The 24,339-nt window shown below is 40.3% G+C and overlaps 1 protein-coding gene across 9 annotated transcripts in view; it reads right to left on the bottom strand.

The window, feature by feature from the left end:
• Positions 1 to 19,886, bottom strand: part of CEP112 (centrosomal protein 112) — a 357,419-nt gene extending 337,533 nt beyond the window's left edge. For 3 of the 9 annotated variants that reach the window (XR_012154913.1, XM_073311618.1, XM_073311617.1), the window contains exons 1-4: positions 19,430 to 19,884; positions 17,432 to 17,550; positions 13,411 to 13,601; positions 11,738 to 11,907 (exon numbers count right to left, since the gene is read on the bottom strand). Coding sequence is in view for 8 of the 9 variants with exons in the window: in XM_073311618.1 (XP_073167719.1) it covers positions 11,738 to 11,907; positions 13,411 to 13,601; positions 17,432 to 17,531 (461 nt within the window). In the remaining variant the exon portion in view is untranslated. Of the gene's footprint in view, positions 1 to 11,737; positions 11,908 to 13,410; positions 13,602 to 17,431; positions 17,551 to 19,429 lie in introns of those variants that run through there. The other 6 variants (XM_073311620.1, XM_073311622.1, XM_073311619.1 and 3 more) reach the window with 6 other exon arrangements.
• Positions 19,887 to 24,339: the final 4,453 nt, after the last annotated feature.

Here is a 24,339-nt window from a genome sequence, read left to right on the forward strand (position 1 = left end):
ATGGCAGCTACCCTCTGATCATATGAAGTGCTATATAATGCTAAGTACTCCAAAAAATTAGATCCAAGGTGTCTTTTTACCTTAATATCTCTTAGCCTCAGTTCTCCTTCTGTGAAATGGAGATAAACAATACCGTCTCATCTCACAGGGGTCTTGTGAAAACAGATTCATTACTGTTTATGAAGCACTCAGATAATATAGTGGAGAATGCCACAGAAAAGTCCATGAGGAAATTAATAATTCTGTGTTCAGAGCACCCTATGAGGCAAGAGTCCTCTGGAAAAAAAATTGTATGTGTTAATTTAATTAAAACTATCACAATGTATATGCACAAGGGGGCTGAATTAAGGTTGCATGGCAGCTTAATTAACATTTGGGAAGTCTTCCGAGACCCTAAAATGAAACTGCTTGTGAAATTCTTCCCTCTTACCCTTCCCCCTCCCCCGCGGTTCAGAAGGCCTGTGCAACACTTAAGACTTCTTAAAAGAAGTGGTACACTGGGCCGTTGCATGTCTTTTACATAGAGTTTTCTATGATAATTGCAGTGTATTACTGTTACTCCTGCAAAGAGTAGCATGGCATTTTTAACAACACAGTCAGTATCTCTATACAAGAAAGACAGAATACTAAGCAACTGAGGGCCCACTAACAGCAGTCAGACACTAATTCATCACTAACCAAGAAAAGATGCACACCCCATACTTATTCATTACCATCATTTCCTGCAGTACAATATGAAGCAGAAGCCAAAAAAGACAAATCGAACTTTTGAACTACAACCAACACTCACAACAAACATTGTCCTTTTTCTGAAACTATTACACATCAAATTCTTCTGCCCCAGACAAGTTATTAGGGTAATCAAAATATTTTAATTGTGCCCCTAACATTTGTTAAACCATATTTTTTCATAACATTTTACCAAGCTGCTAGAATCATAATAGTTAGAATTGAAATGCCCAGTTTTATAATTTGTCATTTCTTTGCACAAAAATGTAGTGCTTACACATTTGTGTTTCTTAATTATGATTCAAGAGTTATAAATATGGTAAAAAAAGACTTAATTATATCATGCAAGATAAAAATGTTCCTGTTTTAGTCATCTAGCAGTATGAACGTTCAAAAGGTGAAAAAAACAGTCAAATTTATTTGAAAAGAGAGACTTTAAATCACAGTTGCTGTCTGAACCTTATACATAATGGAGACCAAAAACATCATTTATGACGCTTGCATTATGGAAGCCCTTCATAGAGAGCTGTAGGCAAAATTTCTATCCTGTTTTAATAATGTATTAAAAACAACAAAAACCCCTTTGTTTAAAAATTAAACATTATTTAAATATTAAACATTCGATTTTCTTTTAATTGTTAAACAGATTACGAAAACAAGTTAGAAATGTATGTACTGTCTATTACACAGAGCTCCCATAAGGCCCATGTCACAAATGATGTCAGCTTAAAGTAACAATATCCTCTGCTTTTTTAAAAGCATACAACCCAACTTCCACAGCTCATGACTTCTTGCCATAGGAATGCCTAGAGTATCAATACAGATCTTGTATGTGGTGCTGAAATAAATGTTGCTCTTTCAAAGGTTATTATACTAGGAAAAACCTACAAAACAATGTGCTGCAGTGTTCTTATCACTGTAAGATCAAATACATGGACTATAGATTGGGAGAAAAAAATATAAACAGAAAATTAGGAAAAAGACACACAGAGAAAAAACTCTCCTTTAAAACCGTACGTATATTTCCAGGATAAGGTCTAAATACCACAGGAAGGAATAACCTTTTGATATTGCAGTAGTGCCCAGAGGCTGCAATCAAGATCAGGACCCCACTGTGATAGGTAATGTATGAACACAAAGGGAGAAGCAATCCCTACCCCAAAGAGCTTACAATCTTGTTTTATTTCTTACTATCACTGAAGATGAATGAATCCATAAGATGGAACTCTGCCTGAATGACTATTTCTAGGCCCTAGCACTAGCCCTGGCCACACCAAAGAACTATGGCAGCTCACAAATAAACACACAGAATAGAACATTTAAATTCAAGTGAGAGCCACAGAGAAGGCACGAGGGCAAAGGAAGAAAAAAGGTGAAAATAGCAAGAACAGTGGTTATACACCAAGGATTGTGGAAATTTTAAGGGCTCTTATCTTTCCTCCTCTTTATTTCTCATAGACAAGACAACAGACGTAAGATTTTAGAATAGACCCAAATGCCGCGAAGTAGGTTATTTGGTAAACAGTTTTGAGACAGGCATTCTAAACATAAAGGGTAGCACAGAATCAGGTATGGGAACTGTAAGAGAAGAAAAAGAAACAAGCATTGAGACTGGCATCACTAAGGAGCATAAGAGCGGAGGAAAAGCTACAAGAGAGAGGGTCAGAAACACAAGCACATGCTGACCATTGTAAGATCTAGAAGGCAAGGACAAGAAGTTTGAAATTAACGTTAAGTTTCATGGGGAAGCAGTAATTTAAAAGGGTAGGAGTGGAGAGTAACATGGTCAAAGCAATGGGCCAGAAATGTGTTTCACCAGTTTCAGTTCATGTCAGCCTCATTTACTGGAGGGGGTAGGGACAGTCCTGAAAAGGACAAGAGTGCAGTATTTAAGCAAGAAGATGATTAGGGCATTGACAAGAACTTTGTCCACCAGAGAAAAAAAAGACAGGGTGTATTTTTAGAACAAATCCGTGGAGTAAAAAGTGTCAGAATTGAGTCACAACCTGTATATGTGAAGGAATGGGAGAGATGAAGCTAAGTCTCATGTTATGGGCTCGAGTCCCAGGCAGAATGGCTATAATCTATATCATAATGGAGAATGGAAGTAAAGAATGGAGGATCTGGGAGAAAAAATTATAAGGCTGGCTTTGGCCATGTTACGTTTGAGGTTATAGAGAAGAATCTTTCTATGTACAGCACAAATCCATTCACATAAAGATAAAAATATATCCCCTTAATCAACGTACCTACTAACAAGTGGCCACGTACTATTTAAGTCAAGTTAGATTATTAAAATACCTTACATTCTTTACCTCCCAGCAAAAAATTCAGCTGTGAGTTATGCCAAGAGATGCTGAGATGAATTAAGAGTTTATGAAGAGAGAGACAATTGTTGGATGTACAGTATAAATTAGTCACTTCTATGAAAACTGAAACACAAACCAACTTTCCATGAGGAAAACAGTCCCAGCTTTCATCTAAGCAGCAAGGAACATTGAAATGTACCAACTGGAGCGTACCTTTCTTCTGGCATCAGTAAATATCAATAAAGTGTGAGGATAAACAATAGCAATTGCAGTGCACTGAATGGTTTGGATAAACAAAAGCTAGGAGGAAAAAGAACAAAAGGAATATAAAAATGCAAAGACTGTCTCCAGTGATTCATAACATTCCTACCCTTAACAGAATTTTATTCTGCCAGGATTTATTTTATATTGCAAGACAACAAATCTTTGTGTGTATGTAAATCTATATTTTATCTCAATACAGGCTGTTTCTTTTCAGGTTATGTGATGGCTAGATAAAGCTTCAGGTTAAAAAAAAAAAAAACCCAGATGTCATGTTCAATCTTAGCCACAAAAGATTACTCAAGTATTTTAAAACTGGAAAAATGTGTTTAGATATACTTTAGGCACCTCTTAGCTATTTTAAGTGGACCTTTAAAAAGAAGCAGCATTGCTCTGTTTTAGAAGTAGAAGCTTTAAAAAGGGCTCTCTCTAAGTGGGACTGTTGCTTAGCCTTAATCAAACCATACAGGACATAAGGGGGAGTCCCTTTGCAGTTTTCCCTGTTCACCTCTGGAAGTAGTAGACAAGGATGCCATTTCCCCCTTCTCTGTCAATGCAGGTGGACAGGGAGTGGCCACAGCCTTGATTCCAACCTCATCACCCCAAGCCAGCCAGGACAGTGGACTGGCATGGGAAGAGGAAGTAATTTTCTACTGATAAAGGAGAGTAGCAAATGATTTCCTACTAGGAACCAGGTGGGAGAACATATGGGTTCCTCCTAGAGTGCTGCAACACAACAGCACTGGGTTTAAGGCATAATCTAGACATCTATAAACAAATAAAATCTACTAATTCAGTTTGAAAGGTCAGATTTCTATTAAAATCTAACCATGCAATACTAGTTTAAATCTACCTTCCCAATTTTTGAAATGAAAACCTTTTTTGTCCCATCGAGTCCAGCATTACACAATCCCACTCTGGCGGGAAAAAAAAAATCTGACAATCTGCATTTATTTTACAAGTGTAACAGGTAAGTAGGCTCCTACGAAAAACAGCCATTTCCATAAGCAAAATAGCATATACACACAGAGTACAAAAACAACAGAGTACGGCAGGCCAACAAGTGCTCTTTTACTCTGATTTTTAAAAGGGAGGTGGTAATCTTGGGTTATGTTACTCAAACCGGAGTTTTAGTTGCTCTCAAAACCATAATTCATAAACATATTTCTTTGACATAAATGGCTTATTTTTTAAAATGTCTTCAGAAACTTCTACATTCTACCTGGAAGAATTAAATTACCAATAGTAGGATAACAGAATATTCATCAAAGCTAAAACATACTGCTTATCCACATAGGTCACATTAATAAACATTCTCTAGTACAAAGAAAAGGAGGTTTTGCTTTATGACATAGAATGGAACAAGCTCGCCATCTGCTGGCCATTACAATAAATTGCAGAGGCACTAAGAAACACTGAAAAAGGTTCACACTTTTAATATTTATTTACTGAGGACTGACAGCATGTTCACCACTGTAAAAACAAAGGAAGACATGGTCCCTGCCCCCAAAGAGCTAACAAAGAAATACAGACACATTTTACGTCAACTATTCCCATGAAATATTGTTTCTTTTTACAGATAAGGAAACTCCATTTGGCCCTTCCTTACCCCTTGCATAGCTCAAATGTTTTAAATATTTTCTCTTTTGTATTCAGTTTATGTGAAGTGGAAACTCCCTCTTTATGAATTTAACACGTAACTCAGAAGAAATGCCAAGTGTAAAAGTAACCCAGGTTTTCTCCTCCATTTTTTTCGTCTTCAAAAATTTAATGAACAAATTAAAGTTTTTCCCCCGCACACAACACAGATGTGTTCTTTCAATGACTACCCATTTCTAGAAGTTAGTATCTTGTGCTCTTGATTGCCTGCTAGCCACTAGCTGCAGACTAACACTACACTGCCAAAGAACACTGTCCTGCTTTACAGGACAACATGGTTTTAAAGCACTTGGAAGAGAGGAAGGTGATCAGGAACAGTCAACATGGATTCACCAAGGGCAAGTCATGCCTGACCAACCTGACTGCCTTCTATGATGAGATAACTGGCTCTGTGGATATGTGGGAAAGCGGTGGACGTGATATACCTTGACTTTAGCAAAGCTTTTGATATGATCTCCCGCAGTGTTGGGGACCCCAGGGCATAGCCACTAGTTAAGTCGAGGGGATGGAAGGCCATAAGGGTCGAGGAAGTCTCCCTGCTCTAGGCCTAAGGGCTTCTTGTCAACCCCCCTTAACAGAACTCAGGCCTAGCTGGTTTGAGTAAGCCCTTTTGCTCTTAAAACAACGTTGCAGCCACAGATAACACCTTATAGTATAAGGTTTGCTGACGCCAAGTTAACAGGAGGAGACAGCTTCAAGGCCAGACAGGATGTGCTGGTTGTTTAAGTTGCTAGGAATGCTTGTTAGAGGTTGCAGGAAATAAACATTGTTGTAACCCATATAAGGAAGGCAGAGTATTTGTGCAAAGCTTTGATTGGCTGATGTGTAGTGCAGCAGCATTAAGGAATATAAAGTGTGTGTAATGACCTGCTCTAATGTGCAGGATTTGAGATTTCTTTCCCTGTACCTTTCCTTGGAATTCCAAATAAACTTTTCTACTTCTCCACCCCGTTGTGATTATTGGGTAACGCACACCGGGCAATGAACCCCTGCTGTTGCTTGCCTCAGGCACGCTGTGCTGGCAACAGCACTATTCTTGCCAGCTAGTTAAAGAAGTATGGACTGGATGAATGGACTACCAGGTGGATAGAAAGCTGGCTAGACTGTCGGGCTCAACGGGTAGTGATCAACAGCTCGACGTCTAGCTGACACCCAGTATCAAGCTGAGTGCCCCAGAAGTCGGTCCTGGGGCCGGTTTTGTTCAACATCTTCATTAATGATCTAGATGATGGGATGGATTGGACCCTTCAGGAAGTTCACAGGTGACACTAAGCTGGAGGGAGAGGTAGATACGCTGGAGGGTAGGGAGAGGATCCAGAGTGGTGATGAGGTTCAACAAGGACAAGTGCAGAATACTGCACTTAGGATGGAAGACTCCCATGCACTGCTACAGGCTGGGGTCCAACTGGCTAAGTAGCAGTTCAGCAGAAAAGGACCTGGGGATTACAGTGGACAAGAAGCTGGATACTCAGTGGTTTGAGCATTGGCCTGCTAAACCCAGGGTTGTGAGTTCAATCCTTGAGGGGGCCATTTAGGGATCTGGTGCAAAAATTGGGGATTGGTCCTGCTTCAAGCAAGGGGTTGGACTAGATGACCTCCTGAGGTCCCTTCCAACACTAACCTTCTATGATTCTATGAGTCAATAGCGTGCCCTCATTGCCAAGAAGGCTAAAGGCATATTGGGCTGCATTAGGAGGAGCATTGCCAGCAGATGGAGGGAAGTGATTATTTCCCTCTATTCAGCACTGGTAAGGCCACATCTGGAGTATTGGGTCCAGTTTTGGGGCCCTCACTACAGAAAGGATGTGGACAAACTGGAAAAAGTCCAGTGGAAGGCAACGAAAATGATTAGGGGGCTGGGACACATGACTTATGAGGAGAGGCTGAGGGAACTGGTCTTATTTAATCTGCATAAGAGAAAAGTGAGGGGGGGATTTGATAGCAGCCTTCAACTACCTGAAGGGGGGGTTCCAAAAAGGATGGAGCTAGGTTGTTCTCAGTGGTGGCAGATGACAGAACAAGGAGCAATGGTCTCAAGTTGCAGCGGGGGAGGTCTAAATTGGATATTAGGAAAAACTATTTCACTAAGAGGGTGGTGAAGCACTGGGATGGGTTACCTAGGGAGATGGTGGAATCTCCTTCCTTTATGGTTTTTAAGGCCCGGCTTGACAAAGCCCTGGCTGGGATGTTTTAGTTGGGGTTGGTCCTGCTTTGAGCAGGGGGTTGTACTAGATGACCTCTTGATGTCTCTTCTAACCCTAATCTATGATTCTATGAAAAGTGCAGTTCTACTCTGAAAAGTGGCTTTGAAAAAAAATGTCATAATGGAGTTCCACATTTACTGTCACAATTAATATTTAATTTGCTCAGTTTAGAAGTAGAATGAGGCTTATTTAATTACCATCATGGGAAACACAGATTGAGATCTGAAACTTATGTTATGCTCTTTTTGCATCATGTATCTTCACTTGCTATAAAGATTACGAGGCCAAATGCTGCTCTTTACTTACACCCATGAAACCCTGTTGTCCTCGGAGGGTATCCTCAGTGTCGTCTGTGCAACTCTGTTCTCTGTGGTTGCACAGGCTTAACTAGATGTGTAATCTGGGCAGATGGCCTGGCACTTAGAATTTAGTTAACAATTCTTCTGCTGATGTGAAAGTCAGAAAAAGCAACAGTTTCATAATGCCTGAACTGGGTTGATTCTACAGGGAGAACATTAGTAAAAGGTTTCCTCCCTCTCCCCTCTAAAGTTAGCAGATATAGTAAGTAAGTAAGCAAGCAGATACCTGAATACACACAGAGACCAGCTCTAATGAGTAAAGGGGGGTCATTTTTACAATCACTGAACAGACTATTTGGAACTTTAGAGGGATTCTCAGGTACCAGATGCAACCACAACAGCTGCCAACTATGGTCTAGAAATATATCTTAGTGTTATGTAGCCAAACAGGAAAGTAAGTGAGGTAAAGACTCTCCACCACCACACATCCCCGTGCAGTTGCATAGGACCTATCTGGATCTTGGGTACAGATAGGGGTAGAGAGAAGGGGTTGCGCTCCCTGATATTTCTCCCTGCAAGCAAGTTGGAGGAAAGAGAAAAGGAAGGCTGAAAGTAGATGGAGGTATGGGCTCCAGCCACATCACCCACAAGTTGAATACCAGAGTTGGTTGGATGCAAGAGAGGAGGAGTATGCTGCATCTTGTACAGTGCTAACGAAACCTGTTTCAACACCTATTCAGCCCCACTCTCAGAACAAAAGGGGAGCTACAGAGGAATCGTGTCTCAGACGGGCATCTCTAAAGCACAAAGCCTTTCTGGTTCTATTTTTAGGGTGGCACAGCCACACACCTCCCCATATTCAAGGGTGGCCAAGCCTAAAAGTTAATCTAGCCATATGTATTTTATTTTCCTTTGCTATTTAGACATTTCTTTTTGGGAAGACGTGTCAAGATGTTTGATCAAACCTAGAGGAGTAACATGGTAGTGCCGGGACTCTCATGGCAACTGCTGATATTCTAACTCTGTGCTTGGCATCTACACTCAAGATAAGAAATCCATATCAGTGAGCATGAGTGAAGGCAACTGAAAGACCAACTAAGAGTATCAAATGTGATACACGTGTTATCTCAGGTTTAATGGACATTAAGACATACCCAAATTTTAAGTCACTGTTAGAAGGAAGTGAAGCCATCTGGTAAAATGTTTAGCCCCTAAGTGACTGACTTAGGAGCCAAAAAATCACGTTTACTTTTCTATAGACTTTCAATAAGACTTCTGAAAGTTTTACTCCTCACCTATCAAATTATGCCTGGGTTAAAAAAAAATGTAGCCTCCACAGGCAAAAACATTTGAGTAAGATGAGAGAAAAATAATGGATTTAAAAACCAAAGGCCCAGTGTTGTGCAAATGAATGAGAGGTAAAATACTGAAATCTTCTAGCAAAAATGTCAGATTCGACTGTGGCTAGCATTGAGCACCTAAATCAACAGTTAATCATCTAAATAAAAATGATGTGGGTGCTCAGTGCCTTTGAAAATTGGGTATCTAGGGTGAAATCATGGCCCTACTGAAATCAGTGGCAAAACACCCACTGAAATCAATGGAGCCAGGATTTCACTCCTAATTGTAGCAGTTAGTTAGTAATTTGTTAGTCTCTAAGGTGCCACAAGTACTCCTTTTCTTTTTACTCCTAATTGTAAGTATCCAGACTTGAAAATTTTGGCCAATCTTTGCTATCAGAGCACAGCCCACCTTTGAACTACTGCACTGATAGAAAATGTCTGCTAGCAGAACACAGGAGGATGTTCCACAGTCTTACACAGGATTTATACACAAAAGAGCTGCTTAACAGAGCCCCAAGAAAAAGACTTCAAAAAGACTGCATCTTTAATAATAAAAAATAAAAAAGGGCTAGCACACAAACAGCATAATCTAAAATGTCATTAGAAATGCCTCACATACAAAAAGGTCTAAGTAAAGGAAGATTTTATAAAGTGATCAAAAACACACTAAGGGGGAAAAATCTTTTAAGATTAAAAGAGGTTTTTCAAAGGACAAGTAGAAGTGGTTGTAAAATTTATGAGGCAGCATTAAACTTCAGTTCCAATTTGCAATAAATTATTCACCATAAAAATACACATGTGAAATAAAAGTTTCTTGTGCACTTTTCTGTTTGTTTAGCAGGTTGTATATTTATTAATTTGTGCTGGATCAACTGGAAGTGATAAAACTACACCAGCTGACATCTCAAATATTACCTCACCCTCATATGTATGGTTAGAGGAAGAGCTACAGATTTAGGGACAACTGCAGAAGAATTTGCAGTTTGCAGAAGAACACAGGCCAGGACAGCATGCTTCCTTACATGCATGAATTAAATATTTAATATTAAATAAATAAGGGAGACTTAAGTAAATATATCTTTCTAACAAAGAACATATCAATAAAACAAATCCAAATGGCATTTCTAGTCAAAACATCACATTTGCCAAGGTAACCAATTTGCTAAAAGAGGAACGTAAGTTTTATATTTAGTTCATTAAGGAAAGTCAGGTTAGGCACCCAGAGATCTGACAGCTGATCAATACTCTCAGCAACTGCAAGTGTCAATCTGGAGACCTCACTGTAATTCAGAGAGCTGTTCCCAAAGCTCCTAAAGTGATTATATTAAAAAGTTTCCTGCAGAAGTCAACTCATCAACTGTTTTTCCATATTACTAGAGTATCCCTCACATCAATAGATGATTTGTTCCTTTTTCACTTCCATTATTTAGTTAAAACTATTTTCCAGTGTCATGGACAAAAGAGATTTCACACAATAATAAAGAGGTCTATTACTAAATTATATGTCAAAAAGCTTGGAGCACAAAACAAACTGAAGACAGAAGTAAGATCAACACAATATACACATCTTGTTAAATTTAACATAATGTCATAAGATGATTCTTGTTCTAAACCATGTATTTTGATCAGTAATGTCCTAAATAATTGCCCAGAACCAGTGTATTCCCCAAGATCCCGAATCTTGGGAGACCTGCAAGAGAAACTGCACTGATTTCAAGGCCTCTCCTTGACTCTGCCTGTGTGACTCCACTGGATCTGCCTACTTCCACCCTAAGTCCTAATCAAGGCATCCAAAGTTAACTCCCTCTGAGGCCTTGGATTTTTCGGTTCAGTGTACCTATCTGTCAAATGATGTAAAATATTCACTTACACTCATCACAAGAGTGTTGTGAGGATTTTCTGATCTCTAAAGGGTTTGAAGAATGCACTTATCAGAAGTGGAGTAGGCACCCTCCACCTATAGTTAAGGTTGACCAACACTTTCTATTAAAAGACCCTGCTTTCAGTTGCTTATAAAAAACTTTGTCAAACTTTAACCATTCAGGCTGAAATTTTCCTTGCTGGCTATCTGCTTTAGGTTGAAGGTTTTGTTTTTGTTTTTTTAACTTCAGCAAAAACCATTCAACTGTTTCTCAGAGCAAGACTAGGAAAAACAAATTGTTCTGCCCATGGGAATAAAAATTCTTACAATCATTTTGCTGAGAAGTTCTAGCACCTCCATGCTTTGGATCAGGGACTTAAAATTGGCAGAGAGGACACACTGGAGTGAGGGATGTACCTTTTGCCATTTCTGTGATCTCCATCAAACTGCCCAAACATAGCCAAATTATAAGCTTCCCAAAATTTTCAGTTTGCACATGCTCAGTAGAGACTTGTTAGAGTTTGGCTGCTAAATTTCCTAAGAGTCTGCACTGAGCATGCTCCGAGTCCGGGCTCCTCCGGAGGGTAGGCTTTTCCCTGCAATTGCTCTTCTTGGCTGTGGAAGGCCACTGTGGAGCCAGGCACAGGAACCGAAAACAAGGAGACTCTCTCTTGTGCTTCTCAATGCTCAGGGTACAAGGAGTAAGAGGAAACAGAATGATTTGAATACCTGGCAAAGGGAGGTAAGGGAAGAAGAAGGAGGATTGTAAAAGCCAGAGAGTGGGAGAGAGGAAAGGGCAGGAAGACTGAATTGGAGCAGTGGGGGAGAGGGGAATAGTTTGTGATCATGTAATTAAAGACTATCATGGTGCTTACTCACAAAGGGCCAAATTCACATTGTATAGGCAACCTTAATTCTGACATTTCCAAACTTTTGAGTGATTGACTTTGCAACCTTAACGTTCTTTTAACATATTGTTATTATACACAAAAAACTAGCACTTTACAGTAAGATTATGTTCAATTCAACATGTTAATAAGCATTATTTAAAGTTCAGATTTTTAATTCTTACCTATGGGCAAGTGGTGATGCTACCAAAGCTGACTCCTCTCTAGAAGAGAATTTCCACGATTCCTCCAGTTTCGATTCACTTGTTCCTAGTTCTCCCATGACCCAGTCAGGTAAAGTTTCTGGGCTCCCACTCTGTGCTCTCGTTGAATTTGGTTCATCAAAATAGATTGACTATATTTAAAAAAAATTAAAGATCCAGTAAATCGGAAAAGATTAACATTGTAAGATCTAGACTTTTAAAAAAAACAGGAATATATGAACCCTTCTTTATCATTATCATCACTTGCTTGTGGTTTGGTAGCAGCATAAAGAATGCAATTCCATTTCCACTACAGTCAAAGGGAGTTTGCCAGTAAGTTCAATGAGTGCATGAATGGATGCTTAAAATAGGGGGCCAAGAATATTGAGTCCCGGATATAAGGGAAAATAGTTATAAGTTTACATAGCACTTATTACCACAGAACATCTTTGCACAGCCTGTATTACTGATAGCTAACAAAACTGTTCTATGAACAGTGTCATAAATTGCTAACTAACTCTGAAGAGCAGAACCAGGCTTAGTTACATACCATGTTAGTGACCAACCTTCCTGCACTAATCCAGCACCTTATGATCCAGACCCGATTGCCTCTTCCAGTAGTAAGGTTCACAGCCCAATCCTCCAACCCCAGCATTCCCATTACCTTGGGGCCCTGCTCAACATGAAGCCATCCTCAACACACACAGAGAACATTGTTCTAAAACATTAATTATTTTTAGGTTTTGACATTCAAGTTGGGGAGGGAAGAGGAAAGAACAAACAAGGAAAAAAAAATCTTTGGATGGCCTAAGAGATCAGAGATGGTTAGTTTAGTATAGAAAATCATCAATATTTTCTCAATCCAATAATCAATTTATTATTGTTTAACCCAAACATATATCAAATCAAAGAACACTTCAAAACCAAAAATTGGGTCGCAATACCGCTGCAGTAACGCCTTTCATCCAATAAGCTAAATGCATTTTACAATACTAATAAATTAAAGTACTGATTTTCCAAAGTGCTGAAGTTAATGGGAGCGGCAGAAATTTCAGAATTTCTAAAAGTCAGGCCCTACCCTTCACAATGCCCATGTGAACCATTATCCCCACACACACTTTTTTTTTTTTTAAACATAGATGTAGAGTATTTAATTGATTTACCCATCTAAGTCTGCAACAAAGCCAGGAATACACCAGGACATCAGATTTCTGAGCCCTATGCTTCAAGCAGAAAACTCTTTCCTTTCACAATACCAATTTGAAGTTCAAGTCTAGCTTTGAAAATACTGACTGTGTCCCTTTAAACACATTTTATGTTATCTGTAAATATCAGTTAGCAACTAATCAGATACAATCAAAAGGGCATCTTTCAACACTTTCTGAACTTCTGTTTCATTTGAAGAAGAAACAAAACAGGTCACATAAAAAAAATTCACAAAGACCTAGAAATCTGTTTGCCAACTGCAGTTATAAATTATTAAGGGACCTATGGTACAAGTGGTAGGCCAACACTCACTCCTTGCAATTCCACTGAAATCACTGCAGAATTTGATTCCGTCTGTAAACAAAAGTGAATACTTAAATATATAATTTTTAAACTACATTTATGAACTAGCCAAGTTTGTTCTCCATAAAAATGAAATAAATACCCACCATATATGAAGGCAAGGTTTTCAGTATTCCGGGTTCAGGTTTATGTGTAAAAGGGCCTTCTAGAACTCCTCGTTTCAGCATATGCAGCAACAATTTTGCATACAAGTTCCGATTCTTTCTACCCATAATTCCTGCACCTGCTCCTGAGGGCTCACAGAGTTTTTTAATCCAGAGTGCACATCTCTGACGTTCTAGAAAAATACATTCCATTACAATAGACTTTATCAGAAAACAGAACAAACTTAAGAACAGCAGAAGTTAAAGAACCACAGCATAATTTTGTAGATGTCTCTCTCTTCAACCAAGAATTTAAGTTTTGCACAAAGGAAGTTTTAAGGTAGAACATGAAATTTTACAAGGATGAGTATATTTTTCATAGAAAGGAACTTCAGGTCAAATAAAGCACAAACGGAAAAACATAATTTATCCACTAGAAAAATCACAGAAAAACAAAATTGAATTCCGTACTAACTTTAAGAGGAGTGCCATAGAAATACTTCCATGCTATACAGCTCAAAACATACATTTTAAATTCAGTTTGGAAACTTATAGAGAGCCTGTGCAGTCAGATCATGAACAACTAGTGTTATGTACTCCCAGAGAACTACATCACTTAATAGTTTATGTTGCTTTCTGAACCAGCTTCAGTTTCTGAGTTGACTTAGGGTACAGTCCCATGTACACTGCAGTAATCTAATCTTTCTATGATCAAAGTAGTAAGGTTCACATCCAAAAGAGAGTCTCAATCTCCTAGTCTGTCATATAGGAGTTAAAACCCTCCTCAACACTGTGGTTTGTGATATTCTAATATCAGCTTGCTACCCAACAACATCCCAAACATGCACACTCTAGCTACAAATAGCAGGCACATATCCTCAAACAAATATAATCTTCACCATGATTTCTATTTGCTTACCCCCAACATTACCAGCAGCATCTCAGTTTCATCCCCACTGAGTTTCAACTAGCTAGTTGTCATCCATGCCCCCAATTCATCCAAGTGAGACTCTGAGCCAAGTGTTTGGCAGCACTAGCTGGGTTATGCACAATAGAAAAGTTGAGTATCAGCTGTGTACTAAAAATACTGCAAGCCATACCTCCCAATGTCCCCATGTACATGCTGAACACGAAGGGAGAAAAGATTGAACTCTGTGAAACTCTATATAATAGCATGCTTTAGGTACCACTCTCTCAAGGTGGCCAGCAAGGAAAAAATGGATTCACCCAAAAGCAGCCTTGCATTCTCCCGTGCAATCCATAGGCAAACCAAAAACAGCTCACAACTGAGGACAACTGAATCATCCAGCAGTATCAACATACACACACACTTGGTATTCATCCATCACTAAGAGGTTATCTTCTACCAACTCAATTCATTACCTGTTCCCAGAAATGTACAAAAATGACAAGTGTCAAGGAAATCTGATGCTTCTGGATTATCACAGCTCTTCCCATACGCTACCAAATATGGAAGATTAAATACTAAATGATAACCAGACTGCCAGGATCAAACGTTGCCTTCTTGAGCAAAGACTACAGACTAACCTCCTTAAGAGAAGATGGCACCCTGCCCTCCCTCTACCAACAATGAGCTTCGTTCTTCCCTGATGACATCTGCCAGTCAGGAACAAGGAGCCAAAGAAAAAAGTTCTCCCAACACCTTCAGTCTCTCTCAGTAAGCCAAATGTAAGGTCACATCTGAGAACAAAGAACGTAAGCTATTCTTACAGGATAGGGGATGCTATCCAGGAAGCAGTGATGGACAAAGACTTGGGTCATGGTGGATAATCAGTTAAACAGGAGTTCCCAGCATAACATTGTGGCCAAAAGGGGTATATAATCTTTCAATGTATAAGCAAGGGAATATTGAGAAGAAGTGGTGAGGTTATACGACCTCTGTATTTGGCACTATTGCACTGCTACTGGAATACTGCATCCAGTTCTGGTGTCCACAATTCAAGAAGGGTGTTAATAAATTGGAGAGGGTTCAGAGAAGAGCCTTATAGTGAGAGACTCAACAAACTCAACCTATTTAGCTTATCAAAAAGAAATTTAATGGGTGACTTAGTCACTGTCTAGAAGTATCTACATGAGGAAAATATTTGATAATAGAGGGCTCTTCAATCTAGCAGACAAAGGTATGGCCAATGGCTGGAAGTTGAAGCTAGACACATTCAGACTAGAAAGAAAGCATAAAATTTTAACAGTGAAGATACTTTATCATTGGAGCAACTTCCCAAGTGCTGTGGTGGATTCTCTAACACTGAGAAGTTTTAAATCAAGACTGGATAGTTTTCTAAAAGATTCTAGTTCAACATGGCTATTGGACTTGAATCGGGAGTTAACACAGGGAAGTCATATGGCCTGTGTTATGCAGGTCAGACTAGACGATCACAATTGTCCCTTCTGGCTGTAAACATCTATGAAACATCATTGGCCTAAAGTCATCCATATAAAATTTATCATTCATTCCTTCCAAATCCAGCCCCCATCCCAAAATCCTCTCATTTTTCTGTCACCAGAAGTTTCTTTGCAGAGGTACGCGAGTCAGCCAAGACATGAAGCCAGTTTGTTTAATTAAGATGTATATCACCCAAAACAAAAAGTGTAAAATAATTCACAAAATTATTTATGACTGTTAAGTAGCTTCAACCAAGACCTCCCCCCGCCCCCCCAACTGCCCTAGCAGTTTTCCCCTCCTGCTTAATCAACCAAAGCAGCCTGTGAGGGCAAAGCTGGAGAAGAAGGCTCCTAGCACCCTTTATTGATTGCTGAAGATAAGAGATTATTAATACATACTATCAAACCCTAGTAGGAACAATATTTTCCCTCAGGACTTTCCAGAAGAGTTCTGCTTCCATTAGCCTTTTCAGGACAAACCATCAAAACAACCCTTCACCTAAAAGGAAAGGTGTGTGCCAGCCTCAGAACATGAGATAATGGTGGATCCATGAAAACGGTTTAATTTTCAAATGGACAAAAAGAAACACATTCCAGAACTAATTTCTGTAGATTCATATTTATGCTTAGTTTACAGGGTTCTATTATTATATAAACAATTTTAAGTATTAGTTAGTCTCAATTCCAGAGAAGAATATTGCCTCTAATGTCTGCTTCAGAGGTAAAATAAAAATTGTTGTATTGAAAGTAATCTGATTAGAGCGTCATTATTTTGAAATGCTATGAAAACCTACTTCTGATCATGTCAGATCCTGCAAGGTACTGAGCATCCTCAACTTCTATTAAACTCAATGCGAGCTGAGGACTGTCAGTACCTTCAGAATCATGCCCTCAGTTGCAAAATACAGTTTGCATGAGCATTAATATTTTATCATCCAATTTAAAAGCCTGAGACAGTAGCCTTACTTAAACAAATCCTTCCATGGAAGACAAGACAACCTGTGGAATTCAGAACCATTAGTGTAAACAAAGGTTTGCAGAATCAGGCCCTTAATTTGAAGATTATAAATCAACTACATATTATTAACAGGAAGTAATCACTTAGCTCATAAAACATCACTCATTAGCTGACACTTGTACTATTAGTTTAAAAAGTTCCAGCGCTGGATTTATTTATTTTATGAACATAATTGGATCTTGACAGATTGGTCTCTAAAAAAATGCTTGCAATTTTATAAATGGCATAATCTCCAAGTCAAAGCCTATTTTAATTTTAATTTCCACTGAATTCATTAATTGGAAAATACAGGAATTAATATATTTATGCAAAAGTACATTTACATCATCAAAATAAGAAGGACGAGCTTGAATAAATAGTATTAACAAAAGGCGCTTAAAAGATAACCTAAAAATCAACTTTAAAACTTGCACACATATGATGATGCACTCTGCAACATTAGGTTTGTGGTACTTAATTTGTTATTTAGCAGACTGCATTACATGTGCATACAGATGTCATTATTTTACACTCGAGATTCATAATATACCAAGATTCTGTAATAAAACTAGAGTATTTCTGATTGTTATGTTTATTTACATGCAAATTTGTAGCACAGTTTACCTGATTTATGTGGTAATTTTAGCACAAACGGCTTCATATCTACAACATAGTGATCAAATTCCGCATCCAACTTCTCCCATGTTTCCTCTTCACTACTCATTGTGCACTTAACAGCCAACCTGCAAGATTTAAATTGAAACAGAGAAATTATATAAAACCTCACTGTTCTATAGATTAATATTAATGTACTTAATGTCTAAATGTAAATACTCACTTTTTGAGCTACTTAAAAAAAACAAAACAATATGGCTATTTCATTAGCACTAAATTCATTCACACACATACAAAACAGCAGATCTCTGCAAAGTGCTAACACTCAGGATAAGTTTTTCAAACAATATGTTTGTTTGATTTTGGAATGCTTATTGGAGGGAGAACAATAACCACACATAAAAAAAGCATTTGGCAAGATACAGGTCATAAATAAACCCATCTTATTACTCCCTAAAAGCTATTAAACAAGATAATATTCATCCAAAAAATAGCTTTTCTTGCTTGGAAGTCAGTGACAAGATACCACTTACAAATGAAAACAGCGTGGAAAGCAGGAAGAACAACGTTACAAATAATATTTTGATTAAAAGTTATTTGGGAACAGAAGATATAGCTAAAATACAACACTCAGTTGTACATTTTTAAAAACACTGATTTACTTGGGGGTTAGGAGAGAGCCATACAAATGTCTTTCCTCCAAATTATCTATCCCATGATTTATAAATTCACTGGTTTCCCATTCAGGAGATTGCATTTTACACCATCTCTATATATTTTAGGCTGCCGTTACCATGATCATTGCTAAATGTAGGTGTTTGTAGAATTGAGGCCTATGTACATACTTAACTTTAGACACACCAACAAGTCCCACTAGCCTTTGGGTCCATTGACAGTGAATAAACTTAAGTACATGCACAGATATCTTTGGAGAATCAGGGTTTTATAATCCAATTCACTATTTACATCTTCAGCTGAGAGGGAAAGTCTCCTCCCTTATATACTATGTATCTCCCGGCGCTAACATTCAATAACATTCCATATCAAGAGGAAAATGGATTTTTCCTCTTTCTTTTCCTTCAACTATTTTTATGAAACATATACCATCATGTAACATTCTAATCTGATATTCCATTTGTGCTGAACTGAAATTTGTAAATGCATATACTAAGGTTGGTATTGCATTTAAACTGAACTGAAATTTGGAAATGCAGTGAGCCAAGGATTCCTGTTATAGTTAATTTCTACCTCAATTTTAAAATAATAAAAATGTTCTACATTACACTGTGAGATTATGCTAATTGCAGTGTTTTACAGGTAGTCCATGGCTTGCTGTTCCCACTCGAAATTACACAAATAAATCACTATATATAATCAATTCAGCTTCTTATACCACACCCATCAGTGATATGCGAGACCCTTTGCCTTACTCAACATTCAATAATTTTCCATCCAAGAGTGGGTTGCCTCCATTTCCTCATCTATATGTTCTATCATTTAAGTCTCGTTATACCACATATATGACAACTCTGAACTATTTGCCTCATACTAAACAGCTTCCCAACCTTTGTTAGCAGTTGGACAGATAAATCACGATACTTATCTTACTCAGCCCGTCAACTTTACAGCCACAGGAACAGGTTTCCTTTGCTACCTCTTCCACACATCCCCAGTTTGCATGATCACTTGAAGCAACGTGGCACCTTCTGGCAACCTGTGCCCACCTTCCCGCCCGCTGCTCAGAACTTTGCGACCTAGCCGCCATGCCCAACCCTGGAAGGTGGCAGCAAGGAAAGGAGCGATGCTATTTCCCCCCTCTCCTCTCAGATTTATTTTTCCTACAGTTTGCAGCGGGTGCCATGACGACGTGTGATTCCCCCCACGATTTCGAGAGCTTTCACCCCCTTCGGACCCCGCTGCTGGGATTTCGCCCGTGGGGGAAGGCAATTTCCCTCCATCGCTCCCCTCCATCCGCCTGCTGGGCCACGACCACGCGGCGCCATTTACCTCACGGTCCACGACGTCGAGGCTTGGGCCCAGCCCCCGCCGCGCTCTGGGGGGGTCTCGCCAGGGGGCTCCCAACGGGGGAGCTGCTGCAGCAGGAGGGGCGCTCAAGGCCTGTTCTAGGGGGCCCCTATGCTGGTCTGGGGGGAGTCTCAGGCTGGCGGGCCCCCTGCTCAGGCCCCCCCAGTCCAAGGGGATGGAGCGACCCTCTCCCAGGCACTGCTGGGCCTGGCCCCCCCTGTCGCGGAGAGGACGCGACCGCTGCCAGCCTAGGACCCAGGCTAAGCAGCCAACGGTTCAAACCAGCCCCACCCCGCCGCTCCCGGCTGCCCTGAGTGGCAGGGCCCCGGGCCCGGCTTCCGTTTCCGTAGGCCGGGCTAGGCCGCGGGGGTTGCCATAGCTGCGACGCTGCCGGGGCGAGCAAGGCCCCGGCTGGGCCGCGAGCGCGCTGGGCTCTGCCGCAGGGGGAGGGGAGGCTTTGCGGGAGGAAGCGGCCCGGGGAGGGGAGGACGTTGGGGGGGTAGTTTGGCGCGGCTGTGTTGGGGAGCGGTGGTTTACGGAAATGCCGGGGCCGGGCTGGGGGCGCTGTCTGGGAGGAAGGCTGTAATGGCGGGGGCGGTTTGCGGGGCTGGCTCGGGGTGGGGCAGTGCTTCATCGGTGCCAGGGCTGAGCCCCGCCACCTCGCGGCTCGGCAGCTCCGAGCCCTGGTACCTCTGGGCTTGTGCCTCCGTTCGGAACGTAAAAAAATGCCTTGAGCTCTGGCACCCCTTTCCTTACAAATTAAGCATTGGGTGGGGCGCTGTGGTGGGGGGGAGGGATGAAGTGGGGGGGCTGTGTCAGGGAGGGATGGTTGTGGGGGGACAAAGCTGTTTAGGGAGTTATCTTGAAAAGTTTCAGAGTAGCAGCCGTGTTAGTCTGTATTCGCAAAAAGAAAAGGAGGACTTGGGGCACCTTAGAGACTAACCAATTTATTAGAGCATGAGCTTTCGTGAGCTACGAAAGCTTATGCTCTAATAAATTGGTTAGTCTCTAAGGTGCCCCAAGTACTCCTTATCTTGAAAAGTGTGTTTTGTGGGGGCCAGAAGAAGGGGTTTGGGGGGCATGGAGTGGCATTGCTCGGCAGGGAGCCCTATGAAAGGGTTTAATTGAAGGGTGTGTGAGGAGAATTATTTCGTTTTGATTTATGTTGGGATTTGTGCACAAAACACATCTTTTAGGCTTTATGTGTCTGAATAAATCTCTTTAAGATGACTTAAGTAATACATTGTTTAAACACAATTAAAATGGCATACCAAACACATGTACCATTTTGAGGGGGCCTTGTTTGTAGTGAAGCTGTTTTGTGCTTGTGAATGCCTTGAGGGAGGTTTCAGTTGGGTTTTGTTGTTTTTTCGCTGTTTTCATTCTGCCACATATACGTACTATGGTTTCATCTGAGGTCTTGATGAGTACAGCTCTCCCCAAGTAGCTCCATTTGGGTGTAAAACCCCACTCCTGTAAACATACACAACACTAATCCAATTTAAGTCAGTGAAACCACTCACTTGATTTTAGTTTTGTACATGTGTAATCATTTGTAAGAATCCATATATTGTATTTGAGGATTTTTGAGCAGTGGGAGGAATTAGTTTAAAGGTTGAAAAGTTATTTACACGGTTACTTTATTTTTTGAATATTGTTGTGGGGGCTTGATTAGAATCTTCCATAGGTAGGTGAATCCTGTCTCACCATCCTTAAGAATGTTGCAAAACCTTCTTTGATGAAGCCTTTCTATCAAAAGTGACACTCATAATACTAATTACTACTTCTATTCCCAATTCCGTAGCAACCTATTCTCCCCCTGAAACAACAAACAAATAATACATTTTTTTTTAAAAAAAACCTCGCAGAGCAGAATTTTGACGGCAGAAAGGAAGAAATGCCAGAGACTCCAGCCTCCAGGAAGTCCAGTAAGATCTTCAGTACTGTGACTGATTTTATTGACTGGTACTCATACTATGGTAATGGGCAGAAGAATGAAACCTTAAGGCTTGGTCTGCACTACAGACTTACGTTGGTATAACTACATCGCTCAGGTTTATGGATAATCCCCCCTGAGAGGTTGGTATAACTGCATCAAACCCCCAGCGTAGACAGTGCTATGTCAACAGGAGGTTTTCTCCCATCAACATAGCTACCGCCTCTTGGGGAGGTGGAGTACTTAAACTGATGTGAGAGGCTATCCCGTCTGCATAGGTAGCGTCTTCACTAAGCGCTTCACCACTATATGTGTAGACAAGCCCGATAGATAGATAAAAGGTCTGAGAGAGAAGTTGTAGAGTCTCTTGGTTGGGTGGATGATAGCTGGGGTTTTGTTTTTTGTTTGCTTTATTGAGCAATATCTTGATAACTATCAATAATGGGGGGAAATAGTTTTTCTGTGTCATTTTGAAATTGAAGGTCAACGAAAAATAGATTTGGCTTTCGGCAATAACAAACTATTTCTGGCAATTCTCCATTAAATGTCAACATTGCTGAACATTGTTTAATTGCAAGTAGTGACTAGAACAAACAAGCTTCTTATATGCTGTTGAATACTGTTGCTTTTGGTCAACACTTCCAGTTAAACTGCATTCATATATTTGAGTTAGCTGTAGAATTCCCTTTCTGAAGACTTTAGGTCCTCGAATAGGCAGTGTTTGTGTTCTCCAATGGATAGTCTCTAAGGCTACACCTCCAGTTTGGTGAACTGGTATCACCAAAAGTAGTAAGTGGTGTATGGAACTACTGTAATTGGGAAAAAAAATCTTATTTTTTGCCAATAAGATTGGCAAATCTTATTATTTTATTTCTATTTTTCTTCCTAAAATTCCCCCCCTCTGACCTTGCCATACACAAAGCAGCTAAAATATTTTTTGTCTAGAGTGAGTAAACACTTTCAGATCATGACTAATCCTGATCCATATGCACCAATACAGAAAAGAAGAATTTCTTAAAATACTGTAGCAAATTTTTCTCGTTGATTTCTCAGTTAATCTTCAGAGGAAATAATTCTGGATTAAGGTTCATTCAAAGATAGCTATGGTAACTACACTAGTTACCTTGATAGATTGACTGTAACTCCTTAGAAAATTGCATTCACATATTTGCATAGTGGCAGTGCAAAAAACACTGATGGAGTCCATCTACCCAGGCTTCATCTCTTGGTGCAATCTCATGAGCAGACTACAAAAGACTTATACTCTTTAATAAAATGATTTTTTTAATTCTGACTTTAAAATAATTATAATGACAATTATTAATCTTTTTATATTTTAAAATAATGGACTTGTACTTTACAGAAATAGTGTTGGTGAACTGGTTGGCCAAAGTGATCAAATCAAATGTAGAGACTTTAGACTCCACATTTAGAGACTATTTAGAAAAGCTGGACGTGCACAAGTCCATGGGGCCGGACGAGTTGCATCCGAGAGTGCTGAAGGAATTGGCGGCTGTGATTGCAGAGCCATTGGCTATTACCTTTGAAAACTCGTGGCGAACCGGGGAAGTCCCGGATGACTGGAAAAAGGCTAATGTAGTGCCAATCTTTAAAAAAGGGAAGAAGGAGGATCCTGGGAACTACAGGCCAGTCAGCCTCACCTCAGTCCCTGGAAAAATCATGGAGCAGGTCCTCAAAGAATCAATCCTGAAGCACTTGCATGAGAGGAAAGTGATCAGGAACAGCCAGCATGGATTCACCAAGGGAAGGTCATGCCTGACTAATCTAATCGCCTTCTATGATGAGATTACTGGTTCTGTGGATGAAGGGAAAGCAGTGGATGTATTGTTTCTTGACTTTAGCAAAGCTTTTGACACGGTCTCCCACAGTATTCTTGTCAGCAAATTAAGGAAGTATGGGCTGGATGAATGCACTATAAGGTGGGTAGAAAGCTGGCTAGATTGTCGGGCTCAACGGGTAGTGATCAATGGCTCCATGTCTAGTTGGCAGCCGGTATCGAGTGGAGTGCCCCAGGGGTCGGTCCTGGGGCCGGTTTTGTTCAATATCTTCATAAATGATCTGGAGGATGGTGTGGATTGCACTCTCAGCAAATTTGCAGATGATACTAAACTGGGAGGAGTGGTAGATACGCTGGAGGGGAGGGATAGGATACAGAAGGACCTAGACAAATTGGAGGATTGGGCCAAAAGAAATCTGATGAGGTTCAGTAAGGATAAGTGCAGGGTCCTGCACTTAGGATGGAAGAACCCAATGCACAGCTACAGACTAGGGACCAAATGGCTAGGCAGCAGTTCTGTGGAAAAAGACCTAGGGGTGACAGTGGACAAGAAGCTCAATATGAGTCAGCAGTGTGCCCTTGTTGCCAAGAAGGCCAATGGCATTTTGGGATGTATAAGTAGGGGCATAGCGAGCAGATCGAGGGACGTGATCGTTCCCCTCTATTCGACATTGGTGAGGCCTCATCTGGAGTACTGTGTCCAGTTTTGGGCCCCACACTTCAAGAAGGATGTGGATAAATTGGAGAGAGTCCAGCGAAGGGCAACAAAAATTATTAGGGGTCTAGAACACATGACTTATGAGGAGAGGCTGAGGGAGCTGGGATTGTTTAGCCTGCAGAAGAGAAGAATGAGGGGGGATTTGATAGCTGCTTTCAACTACCTGGAAGGGGGTTCCAAAGAGGATGGCTCTAGACTGTTCTCAATGGTAGCAGATGACAGAACGAGGAGTAATGGTCTCAAGTTGCAGTGGGGGAGGTTTAGATTGGATATTAGGAAAAACTTTTTCACTAAGAGGGTGGTGAAACACTGGAATGCGTTACCTAGGGAGGTGGTAGAATCTCCTTCCTTAGAGGTTTTTAAGGTCAGGCTTGACAAAGCCCTGGCTGGGATGATTTAACTGGGAATTGGTCCTGCTTCGAGCAGGGGGTTGGACTAGA

This window comes from Lepidochelys kempii, chromosome 14 (genome assembly GCF_965140265.1).
Source record: "Lepidochelys kempii isolate rLepKem1 chromosome 14, rLepKem1.hap2, whole genome shotgun sequence".
Classification (NCBI taxonomy): domain Eukaryota; kingdom Metazoa; phylum Chordata; order Testudines; family Cheloniidae; genus Lepidochelys; species Lepidochelys kempii.